This window comes from Saccostrea echinata, unplaced genomic scaffold, assembly GCF_033153115.1.
Source record: "Saccostrea echinata isolate AGI-Se365-2 ecotype Australia unplaced genomic scaffold, CSIRO_AGI_Sech_v1 ptg000052l, whole genome shotgun sequence".
In the NCBI taxonomy this organism is placed as follows: domain Eukaryota; kingdom Metazoa; phylum Mollusca; class Bivalvia; order Ostreida; family Ostreidae; genus Saccostrea; species Saccostrea echinata.
Genome location: NW_026889801.1, coordinates 13467658 through 13486921, shown reverse-complemented (window position 1 = coordinate 13486921; position 19264 = coordinate 13467658). Strand labels below are relative to the sequence as shown.

General features: G+C 33.3%; 1 protein-coding gene across 9 annotated transcripts in view; it reads left to right on the top strand.

The window, feature by feature from the left end:
• Nucleotides 1-16150, top strand: part of LOC133203844 (uncharacterized) — a 161697-nt gene extending 145547 nt beyond the window's left edge. For 3 of the 9 annotated variants that reach the window (XM_061339640.1, XM_061339638.1, XM_061339639.1), the window contains 3 exons: nucleotides 11590-11684; nucleotides 12491-12512; nucleotides 15845-16150. In XM_061339640.1, the coding sequence (XP_061195624.1) occupies nucleotides 11590-11684; nucleotides 12491-12512; nucleotides 15845-16076 (349 nt within the window). In that variant the 3' untranslated portion in view covers nucleotides 16077-16150. Of the gene's footprint in view, nucleotides 1-11589; nucleotides 11685-12490; nucleotides 12513-15711 lie in introns of all 9 variants that reach the window. The other 6 variants (XM_061339644.1, XM_061339643.1, XM_061339642.1 and 3 more) reach the window with 6 other exon arrangements.
• The last annotated feature ends 3114 nt before the right edge of the window (nucleotides 16151-19264 follow it).

Below are 19264 nucleotides of genomic sequence, written 5' to 3'. Positions count from 1 at the left end.
TCTTCTTTACTCCTGGACATCAAGCAGTCAAACTGTTGACATCATTGTAATAAGCATTGAGCCCCCTACCAAAATTGTGAAATTCATGGCCCCAGGGTCAGGGGTTCTGGCCCCAGGGTGGGGCTATATAGATCATATAGTGAAAGTGCATTATTTCTTTGAAAATCTTCTTCTCTGCTCCTGGGTATCAAATAAAGTTATTAAGTACATAGTTATGATGAGCAAGAGTGCCTCTTCCAAAATTGTGAAATTCATGGCCCCAGGGTCAGGGGTTCTGGTGTTAGGGCGGGGCTCTATTAATTATATAGTGAAAGTGCATTTATTTTTTGAAAATCTTCTTCTCTGCTTCTGGGTATTAAATAAAGGAAGTAAGTACATAGTTATGATGAGCAATAGTGCCTCTTCCAAAATTGTGAAATACATGGCCCCAGGGTCAGGGTTTCTAGTGTTAGGGCGGGGCTCTATAGATCATATAGTGAAAAAACATTAATTCTTGGAAAATCTTCTTCTTTGCTCCTGGGTATTAAAAAAAGTAACTAAGTACATAGTTATGATGAGCAAAAGTGCCTTTTGAAAAATTGTGAATTTCATGGCCCCAGGGTCAGGGGTTCTGGTGTTAAGGCGGGGCTCTATAGATTATATAGTGAAAAAGCATTAATTCTTTGAAAATCTTCTTCTTTGCTCCTGGGTATTAAATAAAGTAACTAAGTACATAGTTATGATGAGCAAAAGTGCCTTTTGAAAAATTGTGAATTTCATGGCCCCAGGGTCAGGGGTTCTGGTGTTAGGGCGGGGCTCTATTGATTGTATAGTGAAAAAGCATTAATTCTTGGAAAATCTTCTTCTCTGCTTCTGGATATTTAATAAAGTAACTAAGTACATAGTTATGATGAGCAAGAGTACCTCTTCCAAAATTGTGAATTTCATGGCCCCAGGGTCAGGGGTTCTGGTGTTAGGGCGGGGCTCTATCGACTATATAGTGAAAATGCATTAATTCTTTGAAAATCTTCTCCTCTGCTCCTGGGCATTAAGGTGATAAACTAAGTACATAGTTATGATGAGGAGGTGGGCCTCTTCCAGAATTGTGAAAGCCATGGCCCCTGGGTCAGAGGTTCTGGTGTTAGGGTGGGGCTCTATTGATTATATAGTGAAAATGCTTTAATTCTTTGAAAATCTTCTTCTCTGCTCCTGGAGCCCGTTTCATCAAAGGTCGTACGTCCAGTCGTAGCGCTACGCCGGCGTAAAGCTGGGACTAGCACAAAGATTTGCGTTTCATTAAATAGCGTATCTTTACACCGGACAAATGTTAGGCCAAAATTTTATGTCGGCGTAAATTCCGGCATAAACATAAAATAAAGCGATTTTACTGATCTGAAAACGATTTAGCCATTCCTTTAGAAGAATTACGGTTCTAAGAAGTCTTTATAATTAAACGATGCATTATTTAATTTCACAAACTATGAAGATTTTTCGGGGGGGGGGGGGGGTTTACACCCACTCGGGGAGGTAGTTGACATGCGGTATTTAGCTACATAACTTACTTTAATAAATTTCTTCATAAAAGATTGCCTTATTAGGGATTCATTTTAACACCATCTCTTAAGTTTTGACAATCCTGCAGTTATATCCGTTTGATTGTTGTATTTTGTAAATCGACTATACAATACACATTTTGTTGTCATAATTTTGACATAAAAGCTATTTTTTCTGACATATTTTTCGGGGGGGGGGGGGGGAGTAATTTTTCCACAAAAGCACAGTTATCTTCTTTATCTTTGGTTAATATCTATATTTAAAAAAATATAATTTTTAGCTCATCGTAAAACCAAGTAGGCTTTTTTTTTTTTTTGAAAAATAACTTGCTCGAAAACTTCATTATGATTTAAGGTTGTCAACAAGTTTCTCAGATGGAATTTTTGTTTACTGATGACCCTGCCCCCCTTTAAAAAAATCACGGACCCGCACCTGTGTCCAGAAAAAAGTTGTTAACGTTCAAAAGACGAAAAAAAATCCAGCTGATTTCGTAAATATACTTAAAAGTCAGTATATCCTGATATTGAATACTAATTAAAGAGGATTTTACCTTAGGGACAAGGGGCAGCAGAATCACTCGAAAGCTTCTGAGAATCAGCTGTCAGATCTAGAGAAACTTGACTCAGAAACGACTGTAATTTTACAATTATAACACCCATGGATGACATATTAATAATGTTTTAAGAAATGATTGATAAATTTCTAAAAATATTTTAAAATGAATACTTGCCTTTATCGAGAAAAATAAAAAGAATCCGCAGTTTTAAAAATAAATACTACATTTTTTAGGAATAAACTGAATGGCGTACAAGGTAATGTCATACAAGAAATTTATTTTTTCATGATGATGCATATTTTGTTTTATGTTATCGATTCTTAATAATTTACTAGTCCATCTTATGCCCATTTACATATATACATATATTCAAGTGCATAAAATTGTAACAGATTCTCTCTCTCCCCCTCCCTCTCTCTCTCTTCCTGTATCAAAAAGGGGGTGGGGATAATATAAACATTCCAAAATAAATATTTTCTTTCCATTCATTTACAAGAACATTTATTTCTTTTCTCAGACCTTAAATTTTGAAGGTTAATCGGATGGTGTGTTGTAAGAATTTAATATTTTATAATAATTTGATTAAGGTGCATGTCTTCTACAAGGTCCCTAAAAATTCATTTAATTTTTCATTAAAGTTTATGTATATATGCATTGTACACAATACGTATGTTTATGTTTTTTTGCGCATGTGCAATGCAGCGTTGTCAAGGACTTAGTCCTGAGCCTAAGCGTATAGTTTACGACTAGATCTACGCCACTTCGTGAAACGCAAATTACGCCCGATTAAATTTTGGCGTAAGCCCCGGAAGTACATCTACGTTAAGGCTTATATTTTCGACTTTTGATTAAACGGGCCCCTGGGTATTATTTAAACAAAGTAAGTGCATGGCTATGATGCATAAGGATGCCTTTTCAAAAATTATGAATTTCATGGCCCCAGGGTTAGGGGTTCTGGTGTTAGGGTGGGGCTCTATTGATTATATAGTGAAAATGCATTGATTCTTTGAAAATCTTCTTCTCTGCTACTGGAGATTATTTAAACAAACTAAGTGCATGATTATGATAGACAAGGATGCCTCTTCCAATTTTTTTAAATAATGGCCTCAGTTTTGGGGGTTCTTGAGGAAGGGGGGGGGGGGCTCTATTGATTATATAATGAAAAAGCATTAATTCTATTAATTAATTAATCCTGTCTGCTCCATAGTGTTGAGCTGATAAATAAATTGCTTAGCTATGATGAAAATGGGAGCTTCGAACAGAATTTTTAAATCTTGTGGTCCTAGGGTCAGGGGTTCTGGCATAACAAGGAGGGGGGGCTTTTGATAATATAGTGGAAAAGTGTTAATTCTTTGAATTCCATAGTTATGATGATGAGGGTAACTCTTCCAAATTTGTAAATTTCTTGACCCTTGGTCTTGGGTTCTGGTGTTAGGGTAAGGCTTTGTTGAATCTGTAGTGAAAATACATTGTAACTGTGAAATTCTTCTCTGCTTCTGGGCATATCGGAAGCAAACTGAGTAAAAGTTTAAATGATATGAGTAAGCGTATTTCTACCAGATTTTTATACATCTGGACCATTCGTCTAAGCATTCTGGTCCTGGGCAGGGATCTATTAATTTGTATTCTGCTGAGAGAAGTTATTCCCCTTTTCCATTCACCTTTGATAATTAATCACTGTAAATAATGTATTTGAAAGGTTAATAGAATAAGATAATTATGCAAGAATGTTTATCGTACTTTCTTAAAGTACTTTCTTAGTTTTAATAATCAGGTAGACCTGTAAGTAATAGATAAATAAAAATGAGACAAAAATAACTTATCTTATTAAAAGTTTTTCAAAGACCATAAGAGAGGTCAATGCTAGAGATCTTAATATGGGTTTAAAAATAGTACAGAAGCACTAATAGTTTGTTAATAGTCTGCATGGTGATAGTGTTAAGTAAGGGACAGATTAGAACTTAATTTATGAGTTGATACTGAATACTAGACTAATTATTTTGTTGATCCTGATCTTCCTACTTCTCTTGCTTTAGGGCAACAATGTTTCATCTATCAGTATATTTAACTTCTAAATTGTTGTATTATACTCAGGTGACCGTTAAGGCCCTTGGACCTCTTGTTAAAAAATATTTTCAACTTTTTTATATTTTAACTCAATGTTTCAATTAAATCTGCCAAAAGACATATCTTGATCAAAGAGGTTAAAACGTTTAATTAGGAAGGACCACTCTGAACCACAGTACCAGAATAAGCATAAGCTAAGTATAAGTTGCTCATATATGTACAGATGTACTAAAGGAATACAGGGCTTATTCAATTGATGTTTAGGAGGCCAAGAGGCACCAAATTATCGCACGAATTTTCGTTTCCCCCAAACCTTGACGAATGACTCAAATTTCCTGATTTAATAATTTGAATATTTTTAAGTAAAATACATAACTTATAGTTCGATTTATGTCCAATTCAAGCTCAATTAATGGATTGGACCAAAACGTCTCAAATTAAAGCTTAACATTGTAACATAAATTATATTTAGAAATATCCAATACTGAATGAGTAATCCTCTTAAGAGTAAAGGACACCTAAATAAACACTACGAAATCGAAACTATATAGTTAGTACTAAATGAATTCTTTGGCTTTCTTTGTGTCTCTATCTGCGTACATTGATCGTGCTCCCGTTGTTAAAGAATGTAAACAACACAACAGATTACAGATTGTAGTTTTGGGAATTTATTTATGCACCCAATTAACGAAGTTAACCCTCTCTGATGTACCCACATAAAATAATCTAATTAAATACTGTAGTTGATAGTCATCAAACTTTTTACATACGTGTACCATGATAATCATAACATCCTATGATTTTTCCAATGATTTTTGTTCAAAGATCGTTGTTTTCCCTTAACTACATGGAGAAACCTTAGCTTGGATGTCTTTAGAAACCTTTATTGAAACAACTCCGCTTAATGAAACAAACATCATAAAGCGGTATAACTGCAATGCTTAATGACATTATATATCACGACGCTTAATGAAACAACCAGTATTGCAAGAGTATCGCTTAATGATACATTTGTATAGCAGGTATTGTTTCATTTTGAATAATTTCTACTGTTGACCTTTAATGCAAAAATTTATATAAGGTACTCCAATTGCAATGCTTACTTTTTTGTTTCAGTAATTGGAGCTGTTTCGTTAATGTTTCCTACAAGGTCTTCTATACATAGGCATAGGTTGTCTTTGACAAGTAATTCATGACTCTTTAGATAGGGTTGGGAGGTATAGATACTGTACTCACTGCGATTTTATAGGTCGCACTTGCATGTGCATGTACTAGTCGTAGTCGTGATATCTAGTTCCAAAAATGATGGCAAAAGAAAGAATATATGAACAATTTAATTGCATGTAAATTTCCTTTAATTAAACATGTCCAATGCATAACACTGATTGTAGTGTTGCTGCTGTTATCATGGATAAAGGAAATCATTATAAAATCATTAAGAAGTTTTTTTTTAAACTTACTTGTAGTAAAAACTGCCATTGAGCAGCGAGGGATCTTTTCGTGCCAGCACCTACTGCGACACGGGATCTCGGTATATATAGTCTCATCCGAAGGACCGCGGTCTCTACGTCCAGCTGTGGGATTCAAACCCGCGACGTAAGGATCAACTCCTTATTCCGCGACTCTAGAGCAAGCTCTCTAGCCACTGCTGTATCTATGAGCTAACCTAAGCAGAAAGCTCAAATGAGCTTTTCTGATCAAAGTTTGTCCCTTGTCTGTCGTTGTTGTCGTCGTTGTCGTGTGAACTTTTCAAAGTCTCATCTACTTCACCAATTTCAACCTCCTGGAACACAACCCCTCTGGATCTGCCCTTTAATCATATCAGAGGCGTTTACTCAAGAGTTACATTGTTTTTATGAAAAAAAGAATAAAGATGAACATTCATTAGACTTAACAGATTTCAAAAACACAATAATTAATCCTTCGCAACAAAGAACTCAGTGAATAATATACATGTAAACACAACGTAATATCCAACAGATTTGAGCTAGCTCAAGGAGCGATGAAGTTTTCACGTCGGTAATCTCTAGCAGAGAGCAATCTGCAAACTTCAGGTGTTACTTAAGCTTGCAGGGTGCCCTTTGTTAGGGATTGTCTCGATTAAATCACTCTCGGGAATGTGTTTAGATAATGGAGGAGACCCGGTGATGCCATAACACCCATACTAAACCCCCTTATTGAGATTATTAAATATTATTAAATAAATTTTTTTTGGTAATTTAAGAACATTAAAATAAATGTTTACTGAAACACAGGCTTTCGTTTAGACTTTACTTTGCGTTATATTTTATGTTTTAGTTTGCTGACTTTCCGAATTTGACTTAATTTTACTTCATTTGATTTTTAGCTTAACATTTGAAATAAAGTAGAATTGAAACAAAATAAATAACACTAACACTTTTACAAATTTATTTCGAGATTAAAAACTCTATAAATCCCAAAATCTGAATTTTCACAACTTAAATAGTCTTATTTAATGATAAACAGACGAACAAAATGGAGATCTCAATATAAAAAAAGCGCAGACAGCTGTAACTCTCCCCATCCATTGCATGCCTTTACAAATCATATTGGTCTACTCGGTAACTTACATCGGGATCAAATTGCTTTTATCAAAATGAACGTAAAGCTAGTAAAAATGAACAGCTTCAGCCAATATTTATGCTGTTTATTTGCATAGACATGTGAAATACTTTTCAGATACGTTACAAAACCGTTTCATTTTACGCGCAAAACACTGTGTAAAATGAATTTATACAATTTTATGTTTCGCTGCGTAGAACATACGTTTCATGATCTGACGCGAACCAGTTAAATTACGGCGAACCAGTTTATAAAACGAACTGTTGAAACTGCAAACTACGAAGCCTCAATAGGCAGTTTTTCAAACAATTCAGCATCTTCCTGTTTTAAGCTGAAATTACGGATGAGCGGTATATGGTGTTAAAATAGGGATTTCATGGTTTAATCAATATCGATTTTACTGAAACGAAATTAACAGAACTGAATTACTTCACGTCCTCTCCCAGAGTTCCAAAGCACACAAGCGTATTTGAAGTTCTTCGTGTGGTAATTAGTCAGCCCGCGGGCTGACTAAAAAAATCTTTAAAAATCTTCTTCACAGGAAAAGCAAAGCAATGATAAGACTTAAATGCATATTTATATGGAAGCATCCTCAGGTATTGTAAATTAATGTTTCAAATCTTGACCCTGGGGCTAAGGATGGGGCTACAATATATGATCGAAGCTTTCCATGGGAATTATGGGAAAAATCGCTTAAAAATCCTCTCAAGAGCAGCATAGCCATAATTTGTCATATTTATTTGCAAGGTAGTGTTAATTCATGTTTGCTTACATGATGACCCCCGTGGGATAGGGTGGGGCAACAATGAAGGATCAAAGTTTGACATAGGAATATGTAGGGAAAAGTTTTTAAAATCTTTCCTCAGATAATATAGATTCAAGTTTATACAAATCATGACCCCGTGGGGTAGGATTGGGCCACAATATGTGATCTAAATTTTACAGAGGAATATATATGGGAAAATCTTCTGATGAAGAACAGGAAGCTTATAGTGACTGAGGTGAGCATTGTGGCCCATGGACCTCTTGACTTGTTTTAAAAAAAGCATATTAGCAATGAAAATGGTTTAAAAGAGAACTGGTGTAATTCAAAGTGCGATGTCCAATTATAATTCATTTTCAACTGCCTTCAAATTACTGGTAATTTGTAATACCTCTGCAAAAAACAATCGTCACATTTTTTTTTTCAGAGCACTAGCGAATTTTTTTTTAATCTGGTAGAACATGTACAATAAACTAAAATACATATGTGAATTAATCATTTTATCTAAAATATGCATACACATAACTTACTGAAGTCTACATTTTGCTTATTCGCTGCATAATTTTAATTTTTGATTTATTGATTAGAAAATCGTATTATATGCTTATAAATCTTTCCTACTGAAATGGACAGACACAGGTAACACTACATTGAAAGGCATGATCATAGAAAATTTCAGCCTTTCATAGCGTTATATAAATATAATTAAGACAGTATAAATATAAATCAGAAAATATATACAAGTATTACGTTCAATATTTAGATCTTAAATGAGTAAATAGAACGCAGTAATAACAAGAATGGTATGTATATATAGATTATTATTTATTGTGTAATATTAACATGGGGATCGTCGTTTATGTGAGTTAACACCAAATGCTTAAAAACGAGTGCCACTACATGTATTACCTCACCTGCTTAGCTATTGGAAAATAATTAAATGCACTTACAGATAGTTTTAAAATCTTTCTTACACCTACTGTGCCATTTGAATATATTACACTAAAGTCTTGCTGTATATCTGTAATCTAAAGTTTATACAATGTATAATGCTTGTTTTTTTTTTTTCTTTTGTTTGTTTGTTTTGGTTGTTTTTTTTTTTTTTTTTTTTTTTTTTTTTTTTTTTTTTTTGTTTTGTTTTTTGTTTGTTTGTTTGTTTGTTGTTGTTGTTTGTTTGTTTTTTTTTTTTTTGGTACGAGTAAGTATTTTTTCCATCCACCCAAATAGCAGTACAACTATTAAAATTGTTCTGAAATCTACCTGCATGAATATTTCAATATATTATTCCTTTTTGCTCCTTTTTTTTTGTGTGTTTGAGCGCTAAATGCATATTTTAATACAGGTTTCCTTTATGTACTATATCTTTCTGCCAAGTATTTGGAAAATTAATTTTTTTTAAAAATTGCATTCGAGTTTAAGGGGGCTGGATACAGTTTAATGGTCTTTTTTTCTTATTTTAATTCGAAAATAACGTCAGTATAAAAAGTTGAACTTCCCAAAAATTTTCAAAATTTAATGATCACGATATTCTTCATACCATACGTCAAACATCTGTGTTCGTAAACATGGGCACGAAGCCTCTTATTGTTAATGTTTACGTTTTATAGGATCTGTTTAATTTGTTAACTCTACACACATCAATGAACACGAACTGACAAAACTGGTATGTTGGTTTTGCTTTCTCACATTTCTGGATTATAGTTTTAAATTTTTTCATTAAATTGATACACAACAGACTTTTCGGGTTTTTTTAAAATAAAATTTACTTCGTGAAAGTGCAGGGGTATATGTCAATCAAAAGTCGTCCCAAAATTCGTAGTTTAAATCAGAAAAGAAGTTCCTTAACATAACACGCTTTTATAATGTTTCTGTCTGATACGCTCTAGCAACATGTAAGTACTGATATTATACCGACAATTTGAGAAAATATTATTTTAAATCTGTTTCCAAGTCTCTTTAAGGTGGTTCCCTAAAAATACTGCAAGTAATATTAGACTATAGTTTACTTTAGTAAAGTGGAGGTTACTATTGTTAACTATTATAGTAAGTCAATGTAATCACTGTAGTAAATGAAATTTTTCCAAAAATATCTATAATGTCAGAGTGAACACTTTAATGTTATACTGTAGAATTAAATTTAAGTGTCAAAAATATCATTAACATAGATGAAAGTTATTCAAAGTGTCAAAGTTATTCCTTTAGTAAATAAATATTTTCTGTGACTGAAATCTCGTGTACATGTTATATCGCAATCTAGGTATCCAATAATGCATACTTTTTAATATTAAATAAACATATCTGTTTATTTCATGCATTTACAACATGATACATGATAATTTCATACACGTTGTTTGGAATATCTTTCCTGTTAAATTTTATTTTTCGATACATTAATTTTTAACGATTGATATGGCAACATATTTCTAAATGACTAAATTAGGTTTGTCTCTCATTTTAAAATCTATCTATCTATCTTTCTATCTATCAATATCAATATATATATATATATATATATATATATATATATATATATATATATATATATATATATATATATATATATATATATATATATATATATATATATATATATATATATATATATATATATGTGTGTGTGTGTGTGGGCGGGGGGTGTGGGTGGGTGGTGTGTGGGTGGGTGGGTGAGGGTGTGTGTGTGTAATAAAATACATGGGAGACCCGCAAATGTTTTGTTTATTAATTGAGTAACAAGTAACACTGTTGCACTATTCAAATATCATTAAGAAAAAGGGATCAAAATAAGGTATATCTGAAGTTTATTAAATCGAGGAGTGAAAGATACTAGTATGGTTAATAAAAAAAAATTATTGTGACACACACACACCCACCCACACACACACACACACACACACACACACATATATATATATATATATATATATATATATATATATATATATATATATATATATATATATATATATATATATATATATATATATATATATATATATATATATATATATATATTGATAGAAAGAAAGATAGATAGATTTTAAAATGAGAGACAAACCTAATAGTGATCACAATATTAAGTCAATGTTTTCACTATAATAAATGAAAGTGTCAAACTAATCTAAATTACTTAACTATACTCCCCATAGTGTCAGAGTAGCTTCATTTTTACTATAATTCACTGTTAGGTAATATTAATGATGTTGTAAGAGATGACAAGTTTGCACTGTGATGAGTAATAAAGTCCAAAGATATACATTAAAAGTAGAGTATTCCAAGGAACGCATGTTTTGCCTGCTATAGCATCATTAAAGACATAAATAAATTAAAGTAAAGGGTGGTCATGCATATTCTTTTTTAAATATTATACTAGCTTAATAGTTAAAACAAAGAAAAACTAGAATGTTCCAAGGAACGCATGTTCCGCCTCCTTTAAAGCATTATTTAAGATGTAAATAACTCTAAGAGTGGTCAGTTTTTTCTGCTACTAGTATTATAGTTCATGCTTTTGCATGCAAAGAAAAAAAAATCCACGGATAGAAATGCTTCGATAGAATACAAAATGCAGAACTTGCAGAACTTACCGGTATCAGACTACCACTTTGGTGTAAAATTTCATTCTCGAGTATTAAATATTGGAATCACCTGAAAACTTCTGATTCTTTGGCTTTTAAACTTTACCAATCCACAAGTTACTGCAATTCTTGGACTAAGAAATTATTTTCTATTCTTGATAATCTGGGATTTTCAGACATTACAAAATGTAAAGGTTCAATTCAACACCTTTTACCAAACGTAAAACAAAGAATCATTGACCGTGCACTCAGGAGCAAAAATCAAAAATCTTTGGTTCAGAAAAACTTAAACTTTATTTAAAAAAAAATATACACAAGAAAAAGAAGCCCATATGTTGATTTACTCAAAAAAGATCTGAGAGGTCATCTCTTAGAAGAATTAGATTAAGTGCACATAAACTTGCAATAGAAAATGATTTTTGTGTCACCTACAGAACAGACCGACACTTAGGGATCACTTAACCAGGCGTCTGTCTTGTTAAAGTTAACAAAAACAATTTTTTTTTCTCTTGCAGAGCTTTAGCTATTGCCTTTGGTGTGATATTACCCCTCTTGTCACTGACAGTGATTATATTAAGATATGTATTGGTTAATCGAAAAATGAATAAAGGTAAGTAGGTAAACATCATGTGATTCATATCGAAATATTTTGTTGAAGAAACTTTCTTTGCAGGTACCTTCAAGCTACTAGTGAAATGTATGACATCAGACGTATTTCATTGTGCTTCCACTTATTTGCATAACATTCCTTCTCTCTGTATCGTTCTTCTCTCTCGTTTATAACATAAGATTTAAAACACTAAAAGGTCAACAGTTTAATGGAATCTATTTCATGCAATAATTGCTTGTTTTTGTTAACTTTAAATGATATAGACTGCAATGTTGCATATTTTTGACAATGAAATGGAGGAAAAAAATTATGGTCTATATGCGTGGAAAAATTACATACCCCAAGATCATCAATTATTGCTAATTCCGACGGTACTTGTACGTGTATGGTGAGAATCGTGCATGTATCATCGTGCATAAACAATATTTTTTTTAAAATTATTTATTTATTTTCAAATATCACCTGGAATATTGTGGAATATCGAGGAAAAGGTGAATTGTGCTAGTTGACCACACAGGAACCCTGCTTTTATTCTCCTCATGAGCACACATACCTTAACTTATAGTAAAAATAGGGTAAAAGAAGAAGCCAAACCGTATTTTACATGTAATTAAATAAATTTCGGTTATCCCATGCGATATGAGTTTTTGAGTTTTGCCAATTATCAGCATATTTAAGTTTAGAATACACTGATAAGCCCAACAGCATTTTTCAGTATTGAAATATAGGCGGAAATGTGTATCATATTTAAGTATTATCTACTTTGCGAAGATTAGATTGACTAATGCGCGATTATTTTCTTGTAGAGAACACTTACCAGCCTGTCAGGTAAATGAAAGCTTTTTTTAAAAAAAAAAATATCAAATCAAGCTAGACCTGTTGTTTATTGTTTTATAGTTATTAATTTAGTGTATACATGTACATGTAAATTATGACTTTTAACTATGTAAATATAGTAACCGATGCATGCCTAAATGTCTTTGCGCTCTTGATATTAAAAAGAAGATCGATCCTGTGAGAGGAGGAGATATTCATTACGCATTATTTCTTTGAAAATATTCTCTGCTTCTTGGCATATTGAAGGCAAACAGAATAAAGGTTTTAATAAGCAAGGATATTTTTACCAGATTTTTTAACATCAGGACCATTTGGTCAAGTGTTGTGGTTCTGGCCAGCGGTCTATTAATTTGTATACTACTGAGAAAAGTTATTCCCCTTTGCCATTCACTTTTGATAATTAATCACTGTAAATAATGTATTTGAAAGTCAATAGACTAAGAGAATTATGCAAAAAATGATATTGTATAATACAAAAAGTACACTCATAATTTTAATGATCAAGTAGACTCGTAAATAATAAACAAATCAAAATGAGACAAAAATAACGTATCTCATTAAATGTTCTTCAAAGACCAAGAGAGACCAATGTGAGAGGTCACAATATTGGATTAACAGTGGTACAGAAGAACTAATAGTTTGTTAATTGTCTGCATTGCGATAGTGATAAATGGGGGATAGATTAGAATTTAATTTATGAGTTGTTACTGAATACTAGACTAATTATTTTATTGATCCTGATCATCCTGTTTCTCTTGCTTTTGGGCAACAAAGCTTCATCTATCAGTTTATTTTATACTGTATGGATCTCCTAAATTGTTGTAAAATACTCAGGTGACCGGTAAGGCTCTTGTATATTGTTCAAATCATGGCATCTGGGGTGTAGGGTGAGACCACAATAGGGATCAATGTCTTACATTGAAATATATAGGAAAAAACCTTTTAAAATCTTCTTCTCAATAACCATCGGGCCAGAAAAGCTGAAACTTATGTGGAAGCATTCTAGGGTAGTGTAGACTCTTACTTGTTCAAATCATGGCCCCTGGAGGGTAGTATTGGGCCACAATAGGGAATCAAAGTTTTCATTTGAAATATATATGAATATCTTCTTCTTACTTGTTCAAATCATGTCCCTGGGGTGGTAGTGGGGGTGGGGAGTTATGAGGTCACAATTAATATTACAAGAGGGAAATTCCGGTGAAGAATAGCAGGGCCAAATTACTCAGGTGAGCGTTGTGACCATGGACCTCTTGTTGTTCGAAAAAATGGATTAGAATTCCCGCGATCATGATAAATACACCGAGTATATCAATGCAAGGAAGACTCAAGGTGGGTCAGATTCTCGAGAATACTAAAAAGAGATACTAAAAAATCCGAGAAATGCATTTTTAGCACACCTGAACGAAGTTCGGGGAGCTTATGTAATAGCGCCCCAGGTTAAAGTTTTTGGAGCAAATTTCATATATTTCTAGACCCTATATTAATCATAGATGCATGGAAGATTCTTCTAATATGTAAAGGTACATGTAACAGATGCTGCAACATCAGCTGAAAATGACTATGTTCATGGTTTGGAGCAGGTTAAAGTTCTAGGAGCAGGTTCAAGGTTTTGGAGCGGTCTCTTTTCCAAGTAACTTAACTATTGATCAAATCTGCATTGATAAACACTACCGGCTTGCTACGGATGTTGGATCTGAACAATATTCTCCGGGTAAGCGACCAGGATTAAGTTTTTGGAGCAGGTTCATTTAAAGTAACTATTTTCTCCTAGCTACCTGGACCAAACTTGTATGGATGATACATATAAGGATGCACACTACCAGAGTTGCTTCAGATGCGGGATTTGACCTACATTTTCTAGATGAATGACCAGGTTAAAATGTGTGGAGCAAATCTATTACCAAGAATATATAAGGCCTATCTAAACCAAATGCGAGGATGATGCCTCATGAGATGAACACTTTCAAACTTATTTCAGATTCTGTATTTGACTTTAATTTTCTGAATAAGTGTCTAGAGTCAAATTTAAAGAGAAGTCCTTTCCAAAGGAACTGCAAGCCACATCAGACAAAAAAATGCATAAATGCTGCATTTAGGGATGCAAACAAATAGATTATTAGTTTAGTGTGAAGCTTTTCCATGCTTAAAATCAGCATTCGCTGAGGTGTGCTCTGTAATCTCTAGTTACGTATTATTATTTTTTTGGGGGGGGGGGGGGGGTGCAGACTGCAAATGTGGTTTAATTTAACTTATGAATAATGGTTCCAAATGCATGTAACTGAGATTTTGGTCACATTTTGAATGTTTAATAGTGTTATATAAAAACAGAAAAAGTGATTAGTCAATAACATATAACCATCTCTAATATTTTCTCTGCGTTTTTTTTCTAGTAAAGTATGACTTCTTAAAAGACTTGTTTTATTTCAAATGTTTTATGCATCGCTCCAAACAAGATCTACAAGGACCATACATGTACAGTTGGAAATGGATACATGGAATAATTACATAAGATTATTGTACAAGCTATGAATTTTCTATGTATCATCTTAGCTGCAAAACTGTAGCTCTGAATATATATATATATATATATAGAGAGAGAGAGAGAGAGAGAGAGAGAGAGAGAGCGAAAGAGAGAGACAGGCAGACAGACAGATCGGAGAGCTACAGTGCCCACTATTCAATAAAGTGTATATTTATTGCGCAACAAAAAGTGCACCTTTTTCCGATATATCTCTCCGTGTTTTACAAACTCCTCAAACTATTACACGTACTAACCGTGAGTACCCAACATATTCCTTTATTATTTCCAAAACGAAACATTCATTACGTGTATAACCGTTGTCAATTGCCTTTTTGCATCAATTTGGTCCAAAACTCTTCTTGTAAATATCAGCTAAGAATATTTTGAGGTCTAATAATTTGTTGAAAGAGCTTTTCTGCAGCATAAGAAAGAATTCCAAAACCGAGTGCAACTTTTTGTGTGCAATAAATATACAGTTTTTTTTTTCTATGGATGGCACTGTAACTCTCTGGTCTTTCATCCCATTTTTATTTTTCAGACCAGCGAGCTACAGATCTGCAGCTAGAATTATCTATAAATTACTGGCTTTATCCAAAAGCATTTCGAATGTAACCTCGTAGGCAGAATTGCAGAAAAAAACTCATAACAGAAGTTACTTTTTTATTGTAGGATGAGTGTACAAGGAGAATCAGATGTCAAAGATCACTCGTCAAATGAATAGATTTTAAAGAGAAGCAGGAATTATTTTTATTGAGTGCTAAGGTTTAAAGACAGGATATTATCATTTATATTTTTATTCAAGGCAGATCGCTCCTTGGGTGTGTACAAAATGGAAGCTGAACTTAAAAGCAAACATGTACATGTATACAAGTTGTGTACCGCCATTTGATGACTTGGACAAACCTGCGAGCTACCTTAAGAAAAGGAGGAAAAATTATGATAAACTTTTTTTAAAATACCTAACCAAAGGAGGTTCCACAATATCTTTGAATTTTTCAATCAGCTTATATCAGAGAAATGTAAAACATTTTTGAACAGCAGTTATGAATGATTAAAAACATTGATTGCATTTTCAAACTTTTTGCAGAAATTAAAAGGAAAGTTGTAAGTGTTCAACGTCTTTTCATTTTTTTCGGAAACAAAACAAAGTAAAATGATTTGAATTTTTTTTTTTATTCTCTTGATTTACATTAAAATGATGGTGTTTTAAATAGTAAATAGACAGGCTAATTTCAAAAATTTGATAGGATCAAATTGAAAAAAAAAATCTCACACACAATAATAATAATACATTATCGATTCTACACCTTGATTTCGATCTGGGTTAACATATTCATTTCCTTGATTTCAGAATAATGGTGTTCATTTGAGTATGGTATGTTTTCAGTTTCTTCACTTGGCTGTCGTAAAATGTTTTGTCCTTTAGACTTTAGTGCTCGACAAATAACGTAAATAATGACAACAAGGATTAAGGAACTTGAAACAACTACTGCACTCAAAGAAATAATGTTATTCTTTAAATGTTTAACTCCTTTCGTGAATTCAGTTGTTGATCCTGGCCAATGATACACACTACGTGTTTCTCTGTTAGAATCTGTTCCATTAGCTATGTCAGCTTCAGTAAAATTAAAACAATATTCAATTATTTGACATTATATTTCATTAATGCTAGTAATTATTTGTATTTCTCATCACGTTTCTGCAATTGAAAGTGATTGCATCCCTTAAAGTGTTTGCTCTTATCGAAGTTTAATTGGTGTGATGAAACTCTTATTAATAAGTACGAATTACGTGTATCGTCAAACCAGATGAAAAAGGAAGTAACTGAGTTGCATTATGGTAACCAATATAGGAAGAGGTATACATATTTTGTTGAAACGTGAATATATTATACCTATATCTAGCCTCTCGCTTTCTCTCTCTCTCTTTCTCTTTCTCTCTCTCTCTCCGAATGCACCCATTGCAAGTAATTGCGATAGGTTGTTATTAAGAAAGAGGTAAAGACCTACCATTCTGAGAAAAAGAACAGCCTGTCGACACATGGCAATAAGTCTGGTCACATTGACAAGTTTGTTGGCATCTAAAACCGTATTTAGGATACAGACAAGTCTTGTTGCAGTTAAGTCCAACATATCCATCCATGCATGCTGCAATTGAAAACAAGATGTGTTTGTGAAACCTGTATGGCAGAGCATGACGTGCGAAAAAATTCTCGAAAGTTAAACAAAAAGGTGAATATCAAGAGATCAAAATGGCTGTACTCAAAGAAAGGTCTTGTCACAAGGAATACACATGTGAAATATGAAAGCCCAAGACCAACCGTTCAAAAGAAAGAGGGCGTACAAGGAGAGGACAATCCCCCGCTCTGGAACAGTTCATAGAAAAGTTATATTTTTTTAAAATAATGTTTTCCGTAATGTCATCCTCAACGCATTTAATTCAGTTCTTTTATTGAATGACTTTTTCATTGATAATTAGTTTTTAAAATTGATAGTAAAACATATTTAGTGGGAAATGGGTTTAAAAGAGTCAAAAAATTGATTTTTGAATATGAATGGGTCAAGTCTCCATTCTTCATTAACGTTTAAATGACGGAAAAGTAAATATAAAATCTATTTCATGTTTCAAAAAAATGGAGTTTAAACCCATTCTATATGAAAATGGAACATTTCTGAAGAAATTCACGCTTCAACAAACTCGTTTATTTAAAACACCCTGACACCAAACAATAAAGACGAACAGACTTCGTAGCGTAGTGGTTAACGGTTTCAGGCTTGCGCACTACCGTGAGCTTTGGAGAAAGTTCGAATTATGCGTAAAGGTTTTTTTTTATCTTTCTTTTCCACATACCTTAAAAACACTTGTGAAAAATAAATTATTTGTCAATAATCTATTCAACAAAATATAAGGAAGCAAATATGTTAAAGATTATGTTGACGATATAATATTTGAAAAATATAACTTTTCATGAACTTTTAGAATTGAAAAATGTCTTCTCTCAGAGCGGGCAATCGACCGCGCCTTGAACGCTTTCATTCTTTGTGGTCAAGATTAATGTTCTTCAAAAGTAAGTCAAACTCAAAGGTCAAAAGTATTTTTGTTTGTTTGTTTGTTTGTTTTTGTTTCTTTTTTTTTGGGTTTTTTTTTTTTTTTGGTTGTTGTTGTTTAACGCCCCACTCGAGTATTATTCACTCATATGCGGATGCCACCATTTGCCGATGGAGGGCTTCAAATTTATACCTATACTCGGCACTCAGGGCCATTGAGCAGTGAGGGATCTTTTGCGTGCTAACACGTACTGCGACAAGGGACCTAATCTATACAGTTTCATCCGAAGGACTAGTCTCCACGTCCCGAAGTAGATTCGAACCCGCGAAATAAGGATCACCTTACTCCGCTACTATAGAGCAAATGCGTGGAGACGAGACCAGTCCTTCGGATGAGACTGTATAAAGCGAGGTCCCGTGTCGCAGTAGGTGTTGGCACGAAAAAGATCCCTCACTGCTCAATGGCCCTAAGTGCCGAGCATAGGTTAAAATTTGCAGCCCTCCACCGGCAAGTGGCGGCGTCTCCATATGGGTGAAAAATTCTCTCGAGAGACGTTTAACAACATACTAGCAAACAAACAATAGAGCAAATGCTCTAACCACTGCGCCACTCAAGCGACTCAAAACTATCTGTACGCATGGAAAGGTCTTACAGTGTACAAAAAGAAACACTCTTATGAAGTATGAAAGCCCCAGCACCAACTGTTTAAAAGTTAGGGGCAAGGTTAAAGTTTGGTAAAATTTTATTAAAGTAGGTAAATATCCAAGGTCAAGAGGTAAAATAATTTGGTACCTGAAGAAAGGCCTTGTCACAAGGGATACACATGTCAAATATGACAGCCATAACTCCAACCAATAATTAGTTATTGGCAAGGTTAAAGTGTTTGAGGACAAGTAGATAAACAAACAGAATAACAGACAGAGAGGGACGGACAGAGCAAAAAAAAAATGCCTCCGAAACTTCAATTAAGGGGGCATAAAAAGCTCGCCTTTAAAGATTTCAATAAAAAAAAAACTTTAAAGCGTTCGAAAAAAAAAAAAAAAATTCCAGAAAAAGTACACTTTCAGTAAATAACTACTCACGCGAACATGTTTGTGATGTTTCATTCCATACTGATCCTACACAACAACCATGATTTCTTTAATTAAAATGATGATGCATAGCATTAATCAAA